The 23,164-nt window shown below is 53.4% G+C and overlaps 4 protein-coding genes across 7 annotated transcripts in view; 1 reads left to right on the forward strand and 3 right to left on the reverse strand.

Annotated features, from left to right (window-relative positions):
- SPG11 (SPG11 vesicle trafficking associated, spatacsin) overlaps positions 1 to 5,111 on the forward strand; it is a 31,237-nt gene extending 26,126 nt beyond the window's left edge. Inside the window, exons 34-40 of one of the 2 annotated variants that reach the window (XM_053955263.1) lie at positions 361 to 494; positions 1,289 to 1,396; positions 1,906 to 2,074; positions 2,650 to 2,738; positions 3,358 to 3,513; positions 4,049 to 4,200; positions 4,729 to 5,111. In XM_053955263.1, the coding sequence (XP_053811238.1) occupies positions 361 to 494; positions 1,289 to 1,396; positions 1,906 to 2,074; positions 2,650 to 2,738; positions 3,358 to 3,513; positions 4,049 to 4,200; positions 4,729 to 4,909 (989 nt within the window). In that variant the 3' untranslated portion in view covers positions 4,910 to 5,111. Of the gene's footprint in view, positions 1 to 360; positions 495 to 1,288; positions 1,397 to 1,905; positions 2,075 to 2,649; positions 2,739 to 3,357; positions 3,514 to 4,048; positions 4,201 to 4,728 lie in introns of those variants that run through there. The other variant, XM_053955265.1, reaches the window with a different exon arrangement.
- Positions 5,112 to 5,555: 444 nt separating this feature from the next.
- On the reverse strand, positions 5,556 to 13,773 carry EIF3J (eukaryotic translation initiation factor 3 subunit J). The gene is made up of 8 exons (XM_053955266.1): positions 13,698 to 13,773; positions 13,509 to 13,609; positions 9,675 to 9,732; positions 9,359 to 9,450; positions 8,872 to 8,986; positions 7,903 to 8,061; positions 6,859 to 6,932; positions 5,556 to 6,553 (listed from the first exon to the last, which is right to left on the reverse strand). The coding sequence occupies exons 1-8, from the start codon at positions 13,723 to 13,725 to the stop codon at positions 6,425 to 6,427; spliced, it is 756 nt and encodes a 251-aa protein (XP_053811241.1). The 5' UTR covers positions 13,726 to 13,773; the 3' UTR covers positions 5,556 to 6,424.
- An 80-nt stretch (positions 13,774 to 13,853) lies between these two features.
- Positions 13,854 to 14,366, reverse strand: LOC128794786 (protein TsetseEP-like; the record flags this gene model as incomplete). Its single annotated transcript, XM_053954990.1, has 2 exons — positions 13,854 to 13,858; positions 13,901 to 14,366. Coding segments are annotated over 2 exons (471 nt in total), but the record flags the coding sequence as incomplete, so codon positions are not given.
- Positions 14,367 to 14,930: 564 nt separating this feature from the next.
- CTDSPL2 (CTD small phosphatase like 2) overlaps positions 14,931 to 23,164 on the reverse strand; it is a 32,463-nt gene continuing 24,229 nt past the window's right edge. The window contains exons 9-13 of one of the 3 annotated variants that reach the window (XM_053954745.1): positions 22,211 to 22,273; positions 21,506 to 21,585; positions 19,646 to 19,772; positions 19,312 to 19,407; positions 14,931 to 16,682 (exon numbers count right to left, since the gene is read on the reverse strand). In XM_053954745.1, coding sequence (XP_053810720.1) covers positions 16,590 to 16,682; positions 19,312 to 19,407; positions 19,646 to 19,772; positions 21,506 to 21,585; positions 22,211 to 22,273 — 459 coding nt within the window. In that variant the 3' untranslated portion in view covers positions 14,931 to 16,589. Of the gene's footprint in view, positions 16,683 to 16,883; positions 18,872 to 19,311; positions 19,408 to 19,645; positions 19,773 to 21,505; positions 21,586 to 22,210; positions 22,274 to 23,164 lie in introns of those variants that run through there. The other 2 variants (XM_053954744.1, XM_053954746.1) reach the window with 2 other exon arrangements.

Here is a 23,164-nt window from a genome sequence, read left to right on the forward strand (position 1 = left end):
TTAAGGGTTTATTTTCCAAACAAAATTCGGATTTTTGTGCTAAGCAAGAGGTGGGAAATGCAGGCAGGGAGTGCCCTGAGCTGTCGAGGTGGTTTGTTACAGAGGGGACACTGTGACTTTGTTCTTACTCATCACAGTTAGAGACGGAATGTTTCAAAGCCAAATGCAGAGCTCGTGCCCTTCCTTTCCCAAGGGCAGGGCTGGCAGGCAGTGCAGTGATGATGTGTTACACATTTGTCAGCCTTTGCTGGAGGAGCCTGGAGGTTCTGTGCTCGGGTGTGTTTTGTGTTTTCTGGAGAGAGGCAATAATTCACTTCCTCAGCCCTTTAACTGAAGTACCAGAGTGCTTCTGCTCCTCAGTTACAGAGCTGCTGATCCTGGCCCACAGCTGCTTCAGCCTGACGTGCCACATGGAGGGGATCACACGAGTGCTGCAGGCAGCTCGGCTGCTCACCGAGGAGCACCTGGCTCCCAGGGAGGAGTACGGGCTGGTGGTGAGTGTGCCTGGGCAGGGGCTGTGCCAGGGCTGTGCCAGGGCTGTGCCAGGGCTGGCTCTGCCTGTGCCAGGGCTGGCTCTGCCTGTGCCAGGGCTGTGCCAGGGCTGTTCCAGGGCTGGCTGTGCCTGCCCAGGGCTGGCTGTGCCTGTTCTAGGCCTGTTCCAAGGCTGGCTGTGCCTGTGCCAGGGCTGGCTGTGCCTGTTCCAGAGCTGGCTGTGCCTGTTCTAGGGCTGTTCCAGGGCTGGCTGTGCCTGTTCCAGAGCTGGCTGTGCCTGTTCTAGGGCTGTTCCAGGGCTGGCTGTGCCTGTTCTAGGGCTGTTCCAGGGCTGGCTGTGCCTGTTCCAGAGCTGGCTGTGCCTGTCCTGGCTGTACCTGTGCCAGGGCTGGCTGTGCCTGTTCTAGGGCTGTGCCAGGGCTGGCTGTGCCTGTGCCAGGGCTGGCTGTGCCTGTTCCAGAGCTGGCTGTGCGTGCCCTGTGGTGATTCAGCTGCTGGGGAAATGCTGCTCTGTGGCACTGGGCATCTTTCATTGCTGCCTTGAAGGCTCTCCTGGAGCCTGGGAGGTGCCCAGTGGAACGGTGTCAGTGCTAAAAGCTTCCCTGCCCGTTTTGATGTGCTCAAAGGATGCCCTCTCACCTCGCTGCAGTTCGGGTTGCTTTAGGAGTCCCCCCGTGGCTCCAGGGCAGCACGTGCAGCCCGCAGTGCCGCTGTGCACGGGCTGCCCTGGCAGGGCTGCCCTGGCAGGGCCTTGTGGCACTGCCCTGGAGCTCCTGAGGTGCCCTGGTGTCCCCAGGTGCGCCTGCTGACGGGCATTGGCAGGTACAATGAGATGACCTACATCTTCGAGCTGCTGCACCAGAAACACTACTTCGAGGTGCTCATGAGAAAGAAGCTGGACCCGGTACGTGAGGGACAAACGTGCAGGGAGCTGTGGCTGGATCAGGAATTTACACCCAGGTTACACTGGGTGAAATTGTCTGGGCATTTTACTTCCTGAGTAAAATCTGCTTCCTGAATCGCAGCTTTCATAGAAATAAATTAATGCTGGGGTTTAGTCTTACTTTAGTTGAACCATTTTTTCCTAATTAGAGAAAAAATGAGGGCTGCAATGAGAGCAGCCTTGAAACTTAAACTTGGCGTTGTCAGGGTTTTCACGTCCTGCTTTGCTTTTATTTGCAGTTGAAGTTTCATGGGGGTTTCAAAAATCACAGGTAGTCACAGCTTTGTTTTAAGTAAGCCACAGGGAAATGTTGACATGTGTACGTAAGGAAGGGCACAGCTGCTGGATTTTCATCCCACGGGTGCGGGGCTGCTGTCGGGCTTTAGGGTGCAGTGGTCACTTTTGGGGCCAGGGTGGCTCGTGGGTGCAGGGCTGGCGCGGGGCCGTGCTCAGGTGCCCTCTGTGCCCAGAGCGGGACGCTGAAGGCGGCGCTGCTGGACTACACCAAGCGCTGCCGGCCCGGCGACAGCGAGAAGCACAACATGATCGCGCTGTGCTTCAGCATGTGCAGGGAGATCGGCCAGAACCACGAGGCTGCCGCCTCCACCCAGCTCAAGCTCATCGAGAGCCGGCCCTGGGGTGAGCGGGGCAGCGGGAGGGAGGGGAGGGGGGGTCCCCGGTGGTCTGGAATGCCCCGGAGCTGCCGCTGCCCCGAGCAGCTCCCCGGCTGTTCTCAGAGGGCTCTGACATTCAGGGCTCTTTCCTGCTGTGACGTTCCCGTGGGGCAGGTAGAGGCACAGCCAGGCTTCCCTCAGCCCCCAGGATGGCTTTGCAGGGGCTCTGTGAGCGCTGGGTTTGTGTCTGTGCGTGTGGCACCCGCGGGGTGACCGCAGCGTGGGCAGGCAGCGACACCAGGAGCTGTGCCAAGGGATTTCTGAGTGGATCTGGCAGTGGGCAGTGCTGGCAGCTGCCACAGATGTGTGGCTGGAATTCTTTCTGGCCCCCAATCACTCGACCAGGCTCCAGGAAAGCTTTGGTCCATTAACTGAACAGGCAGTGTGTTCCTTCCTGCTTTTTTAATACATAAATTTCGGTTTAGTTTGTTGGTGCTTTATGAGACACCAGAGACAGATTTTGGCAGTGGGAGGGAGTTTTGTAACTTACTTTGTCACCTTTATAAATAATTGGTTATTCCTTCTTCCTTCCTGTTTCAGAGGAGTCTCTTCAGGATGTTCCCAATTTAAAGAAGCTTCTGCTGAAAGCTGTGACTCTCTTCATTGATGCAGCAGAAAGTTACTCCAAGGTAAAGTGAAATGGAATGGAATGATTTGTGGAGCATGTGAGGAGTGGGCTGGGCTGGGCTGGGAGAACACACCGAGCTGCCCTGGGCAGGCTGTGCAGGGCCCAGTGCAGGAGGGATCTGTGTCTCTGCAGCCCAGTAGCACCAGCAGCATGCCTGTGTCTGAGTGTGCCATGCTGGCCCCTGCTCAGGCTTTAACAAACCTGGGGTTACAGGTGGCTTCCCCACTGTCAGAGCAGGGACCATGAGCTTAATGAGCAAGGATAGAACAATTACAGTATTTAAACCCAAGTGTAATTATGGTGCAAGTATTTGTGGGAATGAAGCTTTGTTTAACACCGATGGAATACAGTGAATGTGAAGCTGCAGTGCTCTGTCACTGCTGTCAGGCACTGCAGGGCTCTGAGCTCTCTCAGGGATGTTCCCAGGTTTCCCTGGAAGCTCTCAGCTGCTCTGTCACTGCTCTCAGGCACTGCAGGGCTCTGAGCTCTCTCAGGGATGTTCCCAGGTTTCCCTGGAAGCTCTCAGCTGCTCTGTCACTGCTCTCAGGCACTGCAGGGCTCTGAGCTCTCTCAGGGATGTTCCCAGGTTTCCCTGGAAGCTCTCAGCTGCTCTGTTCCAGGACTCGTGTGTGCGGCAGGCGCTGCGCTGCCGCCGCCTGACGCGGCTCATCACGCTCCAGCTGCACTTCTTGGGCTTGGGGCAGAGCACCAGGATCATCAACCTGGGCAGGCAGGACCTGCCAGGGGCCATCCTGGCCTTGCCCAGGTTCTACCAGGTGAGCTGGGCTCCCTCGGGGTCCTTTTGTTGGGAACAACTTGGGCACTGCAGTGCCCGAGCGCTCAGCTCCTTCTCCTGGCCGCAGATCCTGTGGGATACATGGCATGGAGGGACAGGACACAGGGAATGGCTTCCCACTGCCAGAGGGCAGGGATGGATGGGATATTGGGAAGGAATTGTTCTGGGAGGATGGTGGAGCCCTGGCACAGGTGCCCAGAGCAGCTGTGGCTGCCCCTGGATCCCTGGCAGTGCCCAAGGCCAGGTTGGACAGGGCTTGGGGCAGCCTGGGATGGTGGAAGGTGTCCCTGTTTAGGGGCTGAGGAAGGTTGTTCACAGTGCTTTTTTACCCTGTATTTCACAGCTGCTCTCAAGAACAGCAGCAAGGGGTGGGTGGAACAGAAGATCCCCAGTACCGAGTTCTCAGTGGGGAATGTTCTGTGCCATGAGTTCTCAGTGGGGAATGTTCTGTGCCATGAGTTCTCAGTGGGGAATGTTCTGTGCCATCCCCCTCCCTGTCCCTGCTCTCCCTGCAGGCAGCCATCGTGGCCGAGGCCTACGAGTTCCTGCCGGACTGGGCTGAGGTTCTGTTCCAGCAGGTGATCACCAGGGGGGACTTTGTGTACCTGGAGGAGTTCAGGCAGCAGCGGCCGCTGCAGCCCAGCCTGTTCGAGGAGGTGGCCAAGAAGTGAGTGAGGTTCTGCAGCTTTACCTGCACAGGGCCCCTGAGAGCGACAGCAGGAAAGGGTTAAACTGTTCAGCCTGTAAAGGGGACTTGAGATAGAATTCCAGAAGGGTTTGGGTGGGAAGGGACCTTAAAGCTCATCCCATCCCACCCCTGCCATGGCAGGGACACCTCCCACTGCCCCAGGCTGCTCCAAGCTCCATCCAGCCTGGCCTGGGGCACTGCCAGGGATCCAGGGGCAGCCACAGCTGCTCTGGGCACCTGTGCCAGGGCCTGCCCACCCTGCCAGGGAAGGATTTGTTGGTAGCCTTGGTTCTTGGCACAGCATGGAAGTCGCTCTGATCCAGCCTTGTCCTTGAGCTGGACAAGGAGGGAGCTCAGGGCTGGGCAGAGCAAATAAAACAACCAGGAGATTCACGTGTGGCTGCTGAGTACGACCTCTTGTTGAAATGTCATTCTTGCAGGCCCAGAGCAAGAGTCTCAGGGGCCTGGGAAGCTTCTGTGTCTCAGTCCCACGTGCCATTGTTGCAGGGTCAAACAGCACCCCCCTGCTGATGCTGCCCTGAGGAACCTGAAGCGGTTCCTCACCCACTGTGAGGACATCTACACCTACTACAGGCTGGCCTACGACCACAAGTTCTATGACGTGGTGAACTCCCTGCTGAAGGACCCTCAGACTGGCTGCTGCCTCAACGACCTCTTATCCAGCTGAATTCCAGCTGAATTCCAGCCCGGAGCACAGACTTGCAGGGTCAGTGCTGATTTACACAGATTTTCTCAATGGCCTGCTCCCAGGGCTCTGCTGCTCTGTAAAAACTACTCCAGAAAACTGCACAAGGTTGTAAGTAGTTAAATGCTGACTGTGTTAACCTAAAATTGCATTTTGTATAATAAAGCTTACTGTTTATAAATTACTGGAGTCACCAGCAAACACTGACTGGCCCAGGTGGGGGGTGAAGCAGAGATCCAGCAGCCCTTTAACTTAGGGACATGGGGAGGGAGCAGCCCAGGAATTGTATCCAAAGAGGCAGAAACAGGTGTGCAGAATGTGCAGGCAAAGGGGGTGGAATAAGCAGAATCACTGCAGGTTTCAGGTACCCAATAGAATAATGTCTTCTTTGAGTCCAATCTGATTTCTAAAATCTTGTACAGCCTTAAACGGCCCATTCCTAATTCTGCTGTCTTGGAGTAAAAGAAATAACCCAGTGCAAATGTATTTTTACAGTTACTAAATACAAATTCCTTTCCAGGCCCAGGCCATGGGCACACTCCCAGCACAGCTCAGCTTTGCAATTCTCCCTCTTCAGGTATTTTTCCTGTCAGGGCCCAAAAAGAACTCTGCTCCAAGGCCAGCCTGGTGAAGTCCTCAATAGTGATTTTTATTAAATTAGTTGCTTTATAAAACATTGCAGATGTTGTAATTGTTAACATAACAATTTGCCCAACTGTAGGAACTGCTGCAGTTTGCTAAGCAAGTTTGGTTTTTAATGAAAGAAAACGGCCGAGTCGTGAGAGACCCACCACAACCCAGGAGAGCCCCAAAGAAGTCATGTGGCTTGGTTTTTTCTTTTACACTTAACCCCATAATTAACTGTTAAAGAACACCCAACCCAGACAGCTGCATTAGTAGAAATTTAAATGAATGGAACTAAATTAACTTCATCCTTGAGACACAAGTGGGTTTTGCCTTGCTCTGCCCCAGCAGGTGCTGTTCAGGTGTCAGGCTCTGGAGCAGTGGCTGTCCCAGGGGACAGGCTCCCAGGTGCAGTATTCCACACTGAAGTTAGCAGTTCCCTTCCCAGAATACTGAAATCCTCAAGCTCTAACTCAAGACAAAGCGACTGGAACTCTACGTGCACACCCTGCCCTTGCTGCAAACTGCTCTTGCTCAGCCCTGGCCCTGGAGCAGGGACAGTTAAGGCCATGTCATGGAGCTGTGCTGGTTATAATCCTTCACCTTGTTCCAATTCCTTCTCGATTTAGTGGCTGTTGCTATGAATAGCAGCAGTGCCCATTATCAGAATTTTGGGTTTTTAACTGCAATTTACAGACCTTTTCCATTCTACCCCCGGCCGGAGCTTCCGCCCGGACCCGGCGCCTCCAGTCCCCAGCACACAGATACTGCAAATTCTGATTGTAGCATTTGGCAGAATTTAGAGGAAGAAAGGTTGTGCTACATGTTTAAGGGATTACGGGCAACAGAAAGACAACAGAAGGGAGATAAATGTCACATGAAGTCTTCGAAGTCTTGTACGTACTCGCCGTCGTAGCCGCCGTAGTCGGCCAGGTCGTCTTTCATCGTTGCCTTCAGCCCCCCGCCAGGCACAACTCCTTTTTTCTTCTTTTTGGCTTTATTCTGTGCCAAGAGGACGAGGGTGGTTACTGGGCAGGCCCAGAGCTGTCGTTAGCCCAGCCAGGCTCAGCCCAGTGGCACTGAGCAGTCGCAGGCCCTGCACTGAACGTGGCCCTGCCAAAGGTTTCCACCCCGCACGTTTTCCGAGGAAAGCTGTGACAGTTCCAGGTGTCCCCAGCTCCCTGCACACAGCCCTGCCCCCCCTTTGCCTTTCATCCTATTTCCCCTGGACTCTCAACAAGTAACTAATAAATGCAGGGGAGCCTCAAGCAGGGGCCGTGATCCCTGAGGAACAGCCCCAATCTTACCTTCTCTTGTTTTTGTTTTTCACTGCATAATACTGTCAGAGTGTTTGTGATCTTTTTCAAATCATCCACCTCCACTGCATCAGGGAAGAAAAAGGAAAAAAAAAAAAAAGATTCCTGATCAATGTTGTTCTTATAAGGCAGTTAAGTAACATCCCCAGTCTCTAAAACTAGAAATAAGCATTAGTGTAACTATGGGCAATTACTTGATTTAAATCAGCAGAACACAGAGTGGGTGGTTCTGGTCCTTACAATCCCAACAAGAATTCCAGCTGGTTCCTCGGAAGCCTGAGCCTTGTAGAAGGTAAAACTTGCAAATAAAGTTAGTGAACACAAGAGTCTTACTGAGACATTTGAACAGTAAAATATGGAGATAGTAAAATACAGTCAAATGTATCAAAAGGAGCACTGGATTACCAATAAATGATTCTGTTTATCAATAAATGGTGCAGGGGGCTGGGAGTCCCTCCTGTTAGGAGCTCTGCAATCCCTGAGATGGAAGCTGCCAGCTGGGATGATGGATGCACCCAGCTCCTCCTGGGATCAAGTTACCCCTCACTGAAGGACAACTGGGTACAGGACAGGGAACCATCCCAGCCACTGCTCCAGCCACCAGGGCATTGGGAAAAGGAGTTTAAATTACTTCATCTCTGTATGGTTACATGCTGAATTCCAGAACAGTTAATCTGCAGTTCCACAATTACATGAATTCGATTTTGTAATAGTTTCCCTCCAAATGAGGTACTCAAATTACCTGCCTCAGAGAATCTATTCTTATTATTTCAGAAATGGCTTCAAGAAAAACATGCAGGTTTTAGATCAGCATAAAAATTCACACTTTTTGCAGAACTGTCTCTAACCAGCGTGCAGAAAGAGCAGCTTTTGCACGGGGAGAGGATCCTTAGCGGAGTTTGTGGAATGGAATCAGGTCAGTGCCTCATTTAGTACACACTAACAGAGCAATCCCCTGTGAGCACTATCACAGCACGTTTTCCACCTCAGCTGCAGCACAGCTCTGGCAGCAGAGCTGGGGCTGCCTGCACTTACAGGAAATACAGACGTCCCGGAGCAGCGCTTCCAAAAAGCCAGCGTAATGTAACGACTTCTCGTACTGTGTGATCTTCTCCTTGAGCAGCTTCCCAAATTCCGTGAAGTCATCTTTTGAAGAGGGATTCATGGCATCTATTCCACAAGTGCTATTTACACCTGCAGGGACAGGCAGGGTGTTAGAGAGAACGTGAGCTGTGAGCCCTAAAAGGGGACCCGGCTCCCTGAGCTCCGCTGCCCCCACAGCCAGGGCCCATCCCTGGCCTCACAGGAAGGAAGGAAGTTTGCTGCAAAACTCAGGAATTTCATAGAATCCCTGAATGGTCTGGGTTGGAAGGGTTAAAGCCCATCCAGTGCCACCCTGGCAGGGCAGGGACACCTTCCACTATCCCAGGCTGCTCCAAGTCCATCCAACCTGATCTTGGGCACTTGCAGGGATGCAGAGGCAGTCACAGCTTCTCTGGGCACCCTGTGCCAGGGCCTCCCCACTCTCACAAGAACAATTCCTTCCCAATATCCCATCCATCCCTGCCCTCTGGCAGTGGGAAGCCATTCCCTCTTGTTCTGTCACTCCACGCCCTTGTCCAAAGTGTCTGTCCAACAAGTTTTGAAGCTGAGTCAAGCTCAGTAATCTGACCCAGCTATTCCTGTTCTCTGGGCAACCTGCACCAGGAAGCCCCTTTTTCCTCAAATAAACAATTCCTGCCTCGACCTCCTGAGTGCAGAACTCAGCTGGTTCTTTGCAGCTGTGCACACCCCCCAAGCTCTGTGACAACCTCCCCTGAGCAATGAGCTGAATCATCCACTATAATTAAAGAAACTCTTCCATGTTTGAGGAATGCTGCTGTGCATCAGCATCTTTGCTCCTTCTTTGTTCTCAGTGCCACAACTCAGTGTGCTGACAGCCAAACCCTGCTCATGCTTTGCAGGGTCCCAGGGGTTTATTTATTTCCTGCTGCTTTAACTCACCGAAGGTTTCCTTTGCCAGCTCCAGGTCTGACTCCTCTTGTAACTTCTTTAGCCGTAGTTTGTCTGCCAACTGTTCTTCTGGTGTGAGCTCCTTCTGTTCCTCGGGTGCCTCTAACTGCAGGGGGAACACACAGGGAGAAGGTGGCACGTTAAAGACATCACCCTGCTTCACCCACTGCTGCCTCCACTCAGGCACGTGGAAAACCTGGAACCCATTCCCTGCAGTCTCAATAGATTGTTCATTTCCCAAGCAATGGGAAGAAACACCAACCTCCCACTCCTGCCTGTTCCATCACGTGCTGCACACAAAGGAACTGGGATAACACTGATCCAGCCACTGGTTGCACTACACAGGAATTAAAGCTCCCTGCCCCACACGGGATCATGTACAACACCTAAGTTTGGTTTATCAGATGAATCAAGACCTTTTCAGATCTTGCTCAACCTCCAAAAAACCAAATCAAACCCAGAAGAAATCAGGAGTTACCCTTTTTTTAAGCTCCTCTTGCTTTTTCTTCTGTAGCTTTTCTTTTTCTTTGATTTTTTCTGCTATTTTCTTTTTTTCTGAAACTTTCGGTTCTGTAAAGGGTGGAACAACAAACACAGCTCTCAGAAGTCTGATGATGTTTTTTGCCCCACACAAGCACTGGAAGCCACCGAGCTCAGCTCCTGGGACTGAGCACAGAGTTAGAGACACTTCTGTTAAACCCAGCCCCGCTCAGGTTTGATCCTCACACAGCCCAGACACAAGCAGTGCCTGTTCCCATGCTGATACAGAGCCAGGGGTTATCTCAAAGCCTCACCTTGTTTTACCTCTGTCTCCTTCACCTCCTCCTCTTCCTCCTCATCATCCCAGTTATCCTGAAAAACAGCGAAGATTCTTTTACAGATAGCTGTAACCTCTTCCAAAGCCCACAGACCCACAGAGCTGGTATCACAGTGAGGGAGCCATGGGAGCTGTACCTCAGGGGTTTTTGGAGCTGTCCATGCTGGTTGGGGCCAGTTCTTCCCATGGAAAAGGCAGGTTTTAGTCAAACAACCAGCTTGTGTCAGTAACCACAACAGCCAGATCACAAACAGTCAAACACCGCTGACACAAACAGGACTTCATTCTCATTTCTGGTATTTTGAACATCACTGAGGGATGGGTGCACACAGCCCACTGGAAACCCCCAGCCCAGCTGAAACCACGTCAGGCCAGCACAGGCTCTTCTGTCCCACAGCACCAGGGCCCCTCTCCTGGCTGGGAAAAGCTTCCCCCGTGGCTGCAGGGATTTTCTGGGAGGCTACAGCAGAGGCAGTGGTGCAGGGCCCCAAGCTGCACCAGGATGTGCTGATCCAAGCAGGGAGACACCGAGTCCCTCCAGCAGCTCACCCTGGATAATTGGCACCTGCAGGGGACTCGGCTTCCCTTCCACATTCCACGGAGCTGACTTGAATTTGGAGCAGCATTATTTTAGCTCACATCTAATTAAGTTTGTTACACCCACTGCTTAAACAGCTCCACTCAGCACTGAGGAGCTGCCTCAGCCCCAGCCTGGCCAGGCTGGGAGTCAGATGCAAACTGCAGAGGAAGGGCAGCCTGGCCAGGAGGGATCCACCCATGGCACTGGGATATCTGGGAGACTTCACAGAGGGCACGTGGGCAAGGACTCCACGCCATGAGATGTGCCCCAAACCCATCCTGCCAGCCTTGGTTTATAAACCCAGGGAAATCCAAGTCCTGACAGCCAGGCCTGGTTTACAAACCCAGAGAAATCCAAGTCCTGCCAGCCTTGGTTTATAAACCCAGGGAATTCCAAGTCCTGCCAGCCAGGCCTGGTTTACAAACCCAGGGAAATCCAAGTCCTGACAGCCAGGCCTGGTTTACAAACCCAGGGAAATCCAAGTCCTGACAGCCAGGCCTGGTTTATAAATCCAGGGAAATCCAAGTCCTGCCAGCCTTGCCTGGTTTATAAACCCAGGGAATCCAAGTCCTGCCAGCCAGGCCTGGTTTATAAACCCAGGGAATTCCAAGTCCTGCCAGCCAGGCCTGGTTTATAAATCCAGGGAATTCCAAGTCCTGCCAGCCTTGCCTGGTTTATAAATCCAGGGAAATCCAAGTCCTGCCAGCCAGGCCTGGTTTATAAACCCAGGGAGCTCTCTTGGAGGAAGAGCCAGCTGCCTCAGTGCTGTGTCCTTGCAGTGATACAGTAATTCTCAGAGAACATATTCACTGCCCAGTATTTCAACAGTGTTTCTGTGTCCTTCAGCACGCCAGGAACATCCTCCCAGCAGCTGGGACTGGGCACTGGCTCCCAGCTCCAGCCCAGCTCTGGGATGGAGCAGGCACTGCCCTGCCCTGGCTGTGCCAGCCCTGAGTCAAGAGATGAAAATGCCCTGGCAGCAGGCCTGACTTGTGGGGAACGTGTGCTGGGGAACACTGAGAGGAGTTTTGTTACCAAAGGTGCTAATTTTAAACCCGGGAAGCTGACGTTTCCCAAATTAACAGTTACTGCAAGTTCATTACCAAAAGCCCTTCCAAAACACAGATCTGCAGATACAAAGCACAGTGCACAGTGTGAGGTGCCTTGGGAAAGCCACGGCCAGGAAAGTTTGTGCTGCCACTTCAGACCACGTCATCCCCCTGACGTGGGGATTTCCCCACGGGGGCCCTCGCCCGGAGGGATCCAGAGCCTGAGCAGGGGCCCCTGGGAGTCTGGCAGGAAGAGCAAATCAAAGGGAAATAATCCAAAATAAACCACCTTTCTTTGCTGGATCCTCCCTAGATGCAGCTCTGGCACTAAAGCCATAATCCCTTGGAAACAGTTAAGCAGCTGCATCCTTGCCACATGTAAGATGTAAAATGTCTTCCCAGTGCCAGGGGGCAGGGATGGATGGGGTTTTGGGAAGGGATTGTTTCCTGGGAGGGATGGAACTCCCAGGGCAGCTGTGGCTGCCCCTGGATCCCTGGCAGTGTCCAAGGCTGGGCTGGACAGGGCCTGGAGCAGGGGAAGGTGTCCCTGCCACCTGGGATGGGATTTAAGGTCCCTTCCAACCCAAACCATTCTGGGATTCCATGTGGGGAATATTTGTTCCTTTATTAAACAGACAGAGACCCCTCAGGTGTCTGCAAGAGAACCACTCTGGTCCAGTTCTCCTGGGCACATTCCATGCAGCAGGAATGCTGCTCACTTTCCAAGGAAGGAGGAAAAGCAAATGTCACAGGCTGAGCCACAGGTGTCTGCACACACCTGTCGGTCACAGAGGGCTCGAGCACACACACCTGTGGCACTTCCACGCTGTCCACACTCTTTCCCAGGGCCTGGAGCTGCTGTGCACACACCTGTCCTTGTCCTGCTGCTCTAATGTGGCACCTGGGACACTGGGCTGGGGCTACTACTGAGTTTAAGAAGGAAAGTTACCAAATTTCTGTGATTCTGTGTTTTTAAAAGATGAACTACTTTTCCTGTACTGTCTATGGGAAGAACTCCACCTGAGCCCCAAGAAAAACTCTTGGTGCTTTTCAGAGATTCTGGTAACAGTGTCCTCAAAACCAACCCCGAGTCCTCCCGCAGTGTTACAATGTCCCAGGGCTGGAGGAAACAAAAAGATCTTTTGTAGCTGCCTTATTCCACTGAGAGAATCCCGGGCGGGTTCGGGTCTGAAGGGACCTCAGAGACCACCCAGCTCCACCCTCTGCCCCGGGCAGGGACACCTTCCACTAGAGCAGGCTGCTCCAAAGCCTGTCCAACCTGAAACCCATCTGGCGTGCTCCTTGTGCACTCCCTGGCACCCCGTGGCACAATCCACATGAATCTGGAGGTTTCTGTGGCACCAGCAGCCTGCCGGGGGGAGCCGAGCAGGAGCAAACAGCCTTTGAGGGAGCTCTGCCTTCAGAAGCACCAGCAGTGACCATCCACACGTTTTATCCCGCTGCCGTGCAGACACCCCGGCACGATCCCGCCTCGTGCCGAGTGGAGAAGCAGGAAGATCAGGCGGAAAAGTCCTGCTGGAAGGGCACAGACCCTCCTGGTCAGCTCCAACACGGCACCGCCGTCCTTCACCCCGTCCCGCCTCACCAGCGCACCGCACACGGCCCGACAGCGGGGGGACAGCGGGGGGACAGCGGGGGGACAGCGGCCCGGAGCCTGGGAAGCAGCCGGTGGATCCCGCAGAGAGCAGGAGGTGCCGCTCCGGGAGCGTCTGCCCGACCCTTCCCGGCCCGCACGTCCCGGGGCAGCGGCAGCGGCCAGGGCCGGCTCCTCCTGGCACCGTGACCGAGCCCGGGGCCGCTGCCGCGCGGGCGGAGCCGCCGGGAGCCAGAGCCCCCGGGAGCCGGAGCCGCCGGGAGCCGGAGCCCTCGGGAGCCGGAGCCCTCGGGAGCCGGAGCCCGGGAGCCGGAGCCGCCGGGAGCCGGAGCCCCGGGAGCCGGAGCCGCCCGGAGCCGGAGCCGCCGGGTGTCCGGCCCGGCCCCGCCGCCTGCCGAGCCCCGAGCCCGGCCCGGAGCCGCGCAAAGCCGCCCGGCCCGCCGTGGCCCCTCGCCCCCGCCCCGGCGGGGCCCGCGCTCGGGCGCCATATGGCAGCGGCCCGCCCGCCCCCGCCGCCCCCAGCCCGGGCCCCGGAGCCGCCGCGCGGCGGGGCCCGCCCGGCCGCACCTTCACGTCGTCCTCCTCATCCTCGCCGGCCCAGCGGTCCCCGGCCACCCCCGGCACCAGCCGCTTCGCCACCGGCTCCACCACCTCGAAGCTGTCGGCGTCTGTGGGGAGAGGAGCGCGGGTGAGGGGCGCGGAGCGGCGCGGGGGGGCCCCCGCCGGCCCCGGGCCCCGCGGCCCCGCCGCACCCACCCCACGAGTCCGCCGCCTCCGCCGCCATCTTGCCCCGACCGCGGCCGCCGGGCAGCGCCGCGCGGGGCACGCCGGGACGGCGGCGGACTGACCCGGCCCCGCCCCCGGGCCCGCCCCCGAGAGGCGGGGCCTGAGCGGGGCGCGCGAACGGGGCGGGAACGAAAGGAGAGGGGGCGGGGCCGGGGGCGGGGCCGGACCGGGATCGGGACCGGGAACGGGAACGGGAACGGGAACGGGAATAGGATCCGGAACGGGAGCGGGAACAGGACCGGGACCGGGATCGGGAATAGGATCCGGAACGGGAACAGGACCGGGACCGGGAACGGGATCGGGAATAGGATCCGGAACGGGAACGGGAACAGGACCGGGACCGGGAACGGGATCGGGAATAGGATCCGGAACGGGAACGGGAACGGGACCGGGACCGGGAACGGGATCGGGAATAGGATCCGGAACGGGAACGGGACCGGGATTGGGATCGGGAACGGGATTGGGATCGGGATCGTGAACAGGAACGGGATCGGGATCGGGATCGGGAACGGGATTAAGATCGGGAACAGGATCGGGAACGGGATCGGGAATAGGATCCGGAACGGGAACAGGACCGGGAACAGAACCGGGACCGGGATCGGGACCGGGATCAGGATCGGGAACGGGATTGGGATCGGGATCGGGACCGGAACGGGATCGGGATCGGGAACGGGATCGGGAACGGGATCGGGGCGGCATCCGGATTGGGACTGGGAACGGGAACGGAATCGGGATTGGGATCGGGATTGGGACCGGGAAGGGGATCCGGAACGGGAACGGGACCAGGATCGGGACCCGAACCCGGATCGGGACCGGCCCTGGGCCCGGGATCGGGACCCGGCCCGGGATCGGGACCGGCCCCGGGCCCGGCACCCCGCTCCCCCGCCCGCAGTCCGGGTCTGTCCCGGGGCAGCGCCCGCCCGGCGCTATCGCGGGGCCGCAGCCGCGGGAGCCGCCCCGGCCCCGCCCGGGAGCGGAGCGGAGCGGACGGACCGCGGCCGAGCCCGGCCGTGCTCCGGACACGATCCCGGCAGCGCCGGGCACGGCTCGGCCACGCCACGCTCGGGTTATCCCGGGCTCTCCTTCCCCCCGTGTCCTACGGCACGGAACAGAGCAACGCGGGAATTGTTCGCTTTTCACTCCCAGCTTCTGCGAGAATCCCGGGAAGTGGAAAAGGAGGATAGACTTTGTCTGAAGATAATACATTTAGAACGTGTCTTTCGTAAACCAAATCAATGATCTCTGTATACGCCTGTATAAATCACACGCACGTGTCTAGGGAAAACACGAAGAAAAAATAGAGACTTCCCAAATTCTCATCCTTTTCCTGTTCTTCTCCATTGTCCAGACAATATAAATAATAACAGAGCTATACCTATGGATCAAACAATGTCACAAGTTATATCCTCACCAAGTCACAGCCTCAGGGTGCTGTGCAGATAATCACAAAATCACCAGGAATTGTGCAGCAATTTGGAATACGTTAATACTGGGATACGTGATTTGGAATTCTAAGGAATTACACAGAACATTTAAATTTTTCCTCAATAGTAAAACGCAGACACGACTTCTTCCACTTCAAGGCTGAAAACTGACAGGAGCAATGTCTTGACTTACAGAAAACTGAGGCTCAGTGAAGGATGATACCAGCTAAAAATCATAAAAAACAGGATCCAGAGCATAAGTATTTAATGAAATCTTTGTGCTTCTGTAGACTAGAAATGATTGCAGAAGAAACAGAAATCCATAGCACAGGACTTCTCTTCCCATCACATTTAACAAGGTTCGGCCCCATCAGTACAATGACATTTTTGCAAGAACAAAAACTCCTCCTCCTCCTCCTCCTCCTCCTCCTCCGCTCCCGGGTCCCTCCTGCCCCGGGGCTTTCCAGCGGCCCCAGGCCGGCCCTGGAGCTGCGATGTTGGCCAGGGCAGGGCAGGGGACGATGCTGTGCAGGGCTTTTGTCCCCGCCCAGGGTCGGTTCCACATTTCAGGGCTCTTCCCGAACCCCTCCGTCCCTTGGCTGACGCCTTCCGCTGGCAGCACGCGTGGTTTGGGAGATTCCCAATCCAGTCCGGGCACGTTCGGGCTTCCTGCCACATTCAAAAGCAATGGAAATCGTCAGGTGGGGTGGATCCAAGGCGGGGGAAGCAGGAGCACCGAGGCGAGGGCCATTCCCGGGAAAACAAAGGCCTGAACAGGTACTGCCACCAAAGGGCTGCAAGGTGCGAGGGAGCTGCCAGAACCAAGGGGCTCCAGCCTGGAACAGAATCCACGGGGACACGGAAAACAGGTGACCACAGCCCAGCACAGACCACAGAGGAAATCATTCAGAACCTTGGAAACAGGACGTGGTGCTTTCCATAAGGAGAAAGCCACGCTCCGTAAGGAATCGGTGATCCAGCTGCACGGTGCCCTGCTCGGGGGGCACGGGCCACACTCACACCTGGCTCAGCCTGCCCCGGGCACGGCTTTGGGGACACAACCTGACCCAGAGCTCGGCACAGGAACAGGGAACTCCCCCTCGAGATGAACACGGCAGAAATAAAACCTGCGGATGCAAACCCTGCTCCACACCAGAGAGGTTTGCAGGAGGCAGGAGCACTCTGCAGAGTTCAGTGATAAACACCAGGCTTGCAGCAGAGGAAAATATGAATATTTAATGTGTTTACTAAGAATCTCTGTCAGTCCCGTTGTGCACCGATGCAGAACTACATCCCCTGGTTTACATTAGGGTTTCCCTCGCGGATCTGACGGGCACAGCGCACACGCAGCTGGAAAGTGCAACATGCCTTTGGTTTCCTCAGCTCTGGAAGCACTTTTGGAATGGCTGGAGCCACAGAGGACCTGGGGATAAGGATGTCACTGGAACAGGTGAACATCCCAGCACAGCTGGACAAGGCCACGAGCTAAAGCTGGGCTCCTCCTGGCAGGTCCGTGAATTTCACAGCAGTTCTGTGGGGTGGAGGAAATCGGGAGGAATCCCCCGTTAGGCAAAGCTTCAGCAGGGAGCTGAAACCCCTCAGATTCAGATTTACACGGCGAGGAACAAGTGAGGAATGGCTGCAAACCGAGGGGCAGCTGCACACAAGCTGCCCCCTCCGGAGTCCATCCATCCATCTCTCCACCAGGGGACACGGCTGCACCAAGCAGATGTAAAGGTAATGTTCTGTACATTTTATTTCAATAAAGACATAAGACAAACAGCGTAAAGATGCCCAGATGCCCTAAAGATAAATACATTTAAAAGATTCTCATTAAAATGAATCTGTAGTATTTCTTTCCTGCAAGCAAAATACCTTTCTTTAAATACAAAAAAAATCAGTATTCTGAATTGCAAATGTTTTCACTTTTTTTGCAGAAAATCTGCCATGATGATTTTGTTTTTTAATGAATAAGGATTTTCCACAAAACAGGCTTGCTCTACATGCTAAGTTTTAACAGTTCAGTGACACCATGTGCTAGCTACATACACAACAGATAATATAGTAAGAAAACACTCAACCTGATGAAAAGTTAAAATCTTCATTAATACACTGGAAAAAGTTGACATAACTCATGCCTTTTAAAATCAAAAATACAAAAATTAAATGTTTTGCTAAAAAGATTTTCCTTATTTTAAGGACTCATTTGAAAATGAAGCTGCATGTAATTTGTACAATAAAATTGTACAAGTAAACAGGTAATATACATAAAAAATTAATTGACATACTTCTCAATTATCAGCTGTCCACCTTTAATTTCCAATACTGTACTTTCTTATCAAGCATACAAAATAGCAAACTTCTCTTTAGAAAAAGTGCCGTTCTGTGACATCTTTTACACAAAACCAGTCCGAGCCTGTGGCGTGGTAATGCAGTCGAGAGGCAAAGCTTCCTAACTCGTACAAGTTCTACCTTCCACAAAAAAGCCTCCGGGAAAGGCGGCTCCCAGCGCTAGAAGAACATCCCCTCCGGGGCGCTGCATTAGGAGCCAGGGCCGGGCTGTTCCCCCGGGAAGCAGCGGGATGGCAGGGCAGCCCTGCCCCGGGAGTGTCACAGGAGCCCTGCCCGGGGCCAGCAGGAGCAGCCTGGCCACACCTGCCAGGTGAGCACGCCCGTCCTGCCCTGCCCCTGCCCCGGGCCGGGCACAGCGGAGGGTGAGGTATTCCTTGTCCATCGTGGTGCCACTGCCAGGTGTGCTCTGTCCGCAGGACGTGCCGTCGCAATGCTTTAGGATATTCCCAATATTAGTAATTCTTGTCTTCGTCTTATCTAGCCAGTCTCTTGATTTTTTTTTTTTTTTTTTTTTGAAAAGGTTTCGACTACAGTAGAATATTACAGAAAGAAAATATAAATGCAGGGTTTTTTTGTTGGTTTTTTTTTTTTTTTTTTTTTCCCTTCCTAAATGAAACTTACGTGGGCTAAAACTAGAGAATATTTTTAAACAAATATACAGGATGCAGGCAGACAAAGCAGGGAAACGGCCAGCCAACTGTTTAATAAAAAACTAACAAAATTTGGCTATTTCCAGAAAAACTATGAAGCGCCTCAACTAAAAGGAATGCATAATGAAATTCTAATCTAATACAGGTCAAAAATGTAAAAAGGTTATAAACCTTAACAGGAAAAATAAAACAACTTTTACTGGCCATTCCTGTTGAAATGAGAATCTTAAAAGTAACAGAAAAGTGGCTACAAACCCACTTAGAGCACCGAACAGAGAGAAAATCCAAGTCCGTTTTCAATCTCTGTTGTATCATAAAATCCTGTGTTTCTACAGGTCAAACTGCTGGTGGCAGAAACAGAATTTTCTTTATAAACTGCAGATGTCCTGTACATAAAAAATTTCCTTGGAGTTGCACTAGTTCTAAAGACTTTTCTGTTCTAGCCTCCCTACTGCGGGTACTGGATTGTACTGATGGCGGCAACCTCAGGTGTAGAAAGTCTCTTTCTGTAACCCTTGATCATTGTTGGGCACCAAAGATAAGAAAAGCAAGACGGGGTACAAAAATGCAAAATTTCAACAGTAATGGCAATGTTTTGTATTAGTCCAACAGGGTCCTGCATTTCCTCCCCTCGGCAGCGAGAGCAAAGGCTTTAATCGGGGGGTAGCAAATCATGCAAGCGAAATCTGTCTCTGATGTGAGGTCGGACGTCTTCGTTCTGCGGGGGAAAGGGCAGGTTTAGGAGAATAAACACAGCCAGGAGCCCTCTGCAGCAGGGCTCCTTGCCTACCACCCCTCTCTGAAGAGAACAAACAGGAACCACAACCAGGGATTATGCCATTGCAGAGACCTACAGAAATAACTGCCTAGCATCCACAACAGCCCAGGAGGATTTATTGGCCTGTCAGGAACAGAGACACGCAGCCCAGCCAGCCACGGGCCCCGTGGCATCAAAAATGCTCAGAGGGTCCCAGTTTCCTTACGACTGATGTCACAATCCCACAGCCCTGCCTGTTCAGCAGAGACAAGCCCCCTTGTGCTGTGTGAACACGTCCCTGGACCTTCACCAGCCTCAAGCTCAGTGACTCAGAAACCCTTAACAACAGGTGAAAATATTAAAGGAACTCACTGGCAGTTCTGGGAAAAGCAAACACTTACCAGCTCTACTAGTTTCTCCAGAAATGGAATCAACTTTAGGAGTTCATTATCATTTTTATCCATGAACCAGCTTTCTATAGGAATTCCATTGGAAAGCTGAAGTTAAAATACGAAAAAAAAAAAATCATCAACACACAATTTATATTTAATTTATCTACAAATAAGACTTGTGAAATAGCATTTGGGGGGAGAATGTTTCCAAGTTAGAGATTCCTGAGTGTTTTTCCCACAGTTTGGTTTGCAGGCTTCAACACAAAGCCCCGAACTTACATTTCCCTGTCCCCCCCCAAGGAAGTTCTGCCCCCCTGAGGTGTCCCCTGCCCCAGCCCCTCACCTGGTAAGCAAAGGCTTGCGGTGAATTGTCGATGATGATGGTTTTGGAGAGGTCTCTGCCCAGGATGTTTAAATCCTTGATGTAGTTCCCTTGTACACACACACAATGCTCACGGAAGAGTCGATGCCTGTCGTTAAAGGAAAACACTGAGACCAAGGACAGCATCCACACTGCACCTGGAGCACGCAGCTCTGCCAAGCAATATCCAGTTTTTTTCTCTTCCCATCTCCTGCTAGAGAATTGTGCCCTTTTTCTGTTCTCTTTAGAGCTTTTTATGGGTAAAATGCCCAGTTCAGGTGATTTTGCACTAACCCACTTCTGGGGTGGGGGTTTGCACTTATTCAGGCTCTTCTTTCCCAGACAGGCCAACAAAGGGACCCCAAACACCCCAAGGATCTGCAAGCCCCAGGTGCTGCACAGAGCCAGTTTATTGGGGTTTATTATCCCTTTTTTCTGTCCCAGCCCTCACGGAACGGGGCCTCCCTGTGCCACCTCATGCCAGAACACAAAGTGTCACGAGGAATGTTTCCTTTCCTGTTACACCTCTGCTGGCAATTAACCTATTTCAGTTATTACACCTCAAAAAAAAAAAAAAAAAAAAGCCTCGGAGCCAGAACATCCCGTCAGCTCCTTCCTTTCCCATTAGGGCCAGAACATCCCATCAGCTCCTTCCTTCACCATCAGCCTGCCCCTGTGTAATTCATGACAGAAGGAATGGATGGATTGACTAAAAGGACTCCGACTGAAAACCCAGCAGGAATAAAACTCCCATTATTCCCTGGCATATCCACAGAACCATGAATTGTGAAGCAGGCAGATGTGGTGCTGCCCAGCCCCAGTGCAGAGCAGCCCCTTCCAGGCTGCCTGGGTGTTTAAATGGAGTGCTCAGAGTGTGCCTAATTCCAGGCAGGAGCCGAGCTCCCCACGTTGCCATGGAGGGAAACGAGCTGCTGCATTTATATATAGAGTGTGAGTCACACGTGTGGGGCCTGACAGGCACCTGGGGCTGCTGGCAGAGCTGGGCCCAGTCAGCCCAGCCACAGCAGCCCCAGACAAAGGCAGGCAGCAGGGCACAGCTCTGCAGGCTGCCAGCCCCTGCCCGCTGCTTGTGCCACTGGCTCTGCCCCGGGCCAGGAGCATCACAGCCCTGCACGCTGTGCAGGGGTCTGGAGGCAGGTGTGGCACGTGGACACAGCCCCACAGGGTGCTCTGGAGTGCCAGTGCCCTCCTGGGCACCATCCTCTGGGGTGGCACCACCAGGGAGGGCTTCCCTGGCCTGGACACCCCACACAGGGGAAAGCCCTGAGCAGAACCAGTTTGTGTCCAGCACTGCCAGGTACAGTCCCCTGCCAGGTGAGAGTGATGGAATCTCGCCCCTGGAATTTCCTTCTGCCCTAAGGAACTGGAAAAGCCAAACACTTCCCAACAAAGCTCAGTACTGAGAAATGAAAAACCAAACCAGCTCCAATACAAAACCAACAGGCAAATGATTTTGTGATTGAATGAGAGTTAAAAGCATGCTGATTGTAAAAGCTATACAAGTCACAATTTATAATAAATAACTCAAGTTATTAAGTTTTAAAGTAATCAGGAACTCATTTAATTTCCTTTCTTTGCAGTGTGTATTCCAGAGCACATTTTTGATCCCCAAGAGGTCATTTCCCATGAGCCAACCTAACAGAGACTGAACAGGGGTTTTGGTCTGGGGTTATTTTATCACAAGGCACCAATTCCATCACTTCAGTCCATTTTTCTCCCTCTCTTAGCCCAGGCAAACCCCCAAGGGATCAGTCAGGGAGACACTGCAGTGAGTGGGCAGGCACAGGACTCAGTTTGCTCACGACATTGTTCTGGTTTTACCTGACCAGCTGCTTTTTGGGGTCCAGGATGTTCAACAACTTGTCTGCATACACCTTCTTAGAAGCAGTAAACAGAATGATCTGGGGATTGGAGGGGAAAAAGTCACCACTGGAGGTACGAGGAAGTGGATACAATTTAAAAATGAAATTCAAAGGTGGTTGTGGGAAATTATTTTGTAGAACATTTTTAAACTTTGATAGAAGGTTCTTATAGTGTGTATTTGTATGCAAACCTTGAGATAAGAAATGTTGACTTAGAAATGTTATGGAATAGGATAGATATTGTTCAGAGAGAAATGGAATTAGAAATAAGTTTTAAAAGGCGGTTTTGTAAATAAGATTCAATCTTTTTGAGAAATAGAATTATGAAAGATGTGTTGTAGCAAGATTTATGAGGGGTAATTTTAGATGATTGGTTTTAAGGTATTTATAGTATGGTGCGGGTAAAGTTGATAGGTTAAGAAATGCTTATAGTGTATTGTAATTAGGAAATAGTTGGGTTTTGACTGTAATGGTGTGAATTATAACATTTGTATTATTTTACTTTTTATATGAGATTGAGAATAGAATAAAAGTTTTTAAAACCTTTTTTTAGTTGTTTTGAGTTAGGAAAGGGTTCAATCTGCTAAATTGGTGTTTAGTGTGAGGAATAAGGGTCTGACAGCTGACAAGTGAAGAAGGGAGGAGGGGAGTCTGGCAGCTTTACCTCGTAGATCTGAGACATGCGCTCCAGGAACTCTCGGAAGAACGGCCTTAGCCGGACGTACACCTGCACAGAGAGGGGCTTCAGCCACAGGGCACTGCACCAGCATGGGCACTGCAGCCTCCCACCAGGGCACACAGGGTCAGCACCACACACAGAGGGGCTTCAGCCACAGGGCACTGCACCAGCATGGGCACTGCACCAGCATGGGCACCAGCACGGGCACTGCACCCTCCTACAGGGTCAGCACCACACACAGAGGGGCTTCAGCCACAGGGCACTGCACCAGCATGGGCACCAGCACGGGCACTGCACCCTCCCACAGGGGCAGCACCACACACAGAGGGGCTTCAGCCACACAGCCAGCCTCCATTCTCCCACCAGGTCAGCACCACACACAGAGGGGCTTCAGCCACAGGGGCACTGCACCAGCATGGGCACCTGCATCAGCACAGACACTGCACCCTCCCACCAGCACCACACACAGAGGGGCTTCAGCAACAGGGGCACTGCAGCAGCACAGGTACCTGCACCCTCCCACCAGGTCAGCAACACAAAGAGAGGGGCTTCAGCAACTCAGCCAGCCTCCATCCTCCCACCAGGTCAGCACCACACACGGAGGGGCTTCAGCAGCACGGGCACTGCAGCAGCATGGGCACCAGCATGGGCACTGCACCCTCCCACCCTGCACACAGGGTCAGCACCACACACAGAGGGGCTTCAGCCACAGGGCACTGCACCAGCATGGGCACCAGCACGGGCACTGCACCCTCCTACAGGGTCAGCACCACACACAGAGGGGCTTCAGCAGCACGGGCACCTGCACCCTCCCACAGGGTCAGCACCACACACAGAGGGGCTTCAGCAGCACGGGCACTGCAGCAGCACAGCCTGCCTGCAGCCCCCCACCCCGCACACAGGGTCAGCACCCCACACACACAGACAGCAGGGATCAGC

Source organism: Vidua chalybeata, chromosome 13 (assembly GCF_026979565.1).
Source record: "Vidua chalybeata isolate OUT-0048 chromosome 13, bVidCha1 merged haplotype, whole genome shotgun sequence".
NCBI classification, from domain to species: domain Eukaryota; kingdom Metazoa; phylum Chordata; class Aves; order Passeriformes; family Viduidae; genus Vidua; species Vidua chalybeata.

Excerpts from the sequence above, each read along its gene's own strand:
- EIF3J (XM_053955266.1), bottom strand. The coding sequence starts at position 13,725 with ATGGCGGCGGAGGCGGCGGACTCGTGGG. Across the intron at positions 8,062-8,871 it reads GCTGGCAAAGGAAACCTTCG|GTGTAAATAGCACTTGTGGA; the intron begins GTGAGTTAAAGC and ends CTGTCCCTGCAG. Across the intron at positions 6,933-7,902 it reads CCGGGACGTCTGTATTTCCT|TGGAGGTGGATGATTTGAAA; the intron begins GTAAGTGCAGGC and ends TCCCTGATGCAG.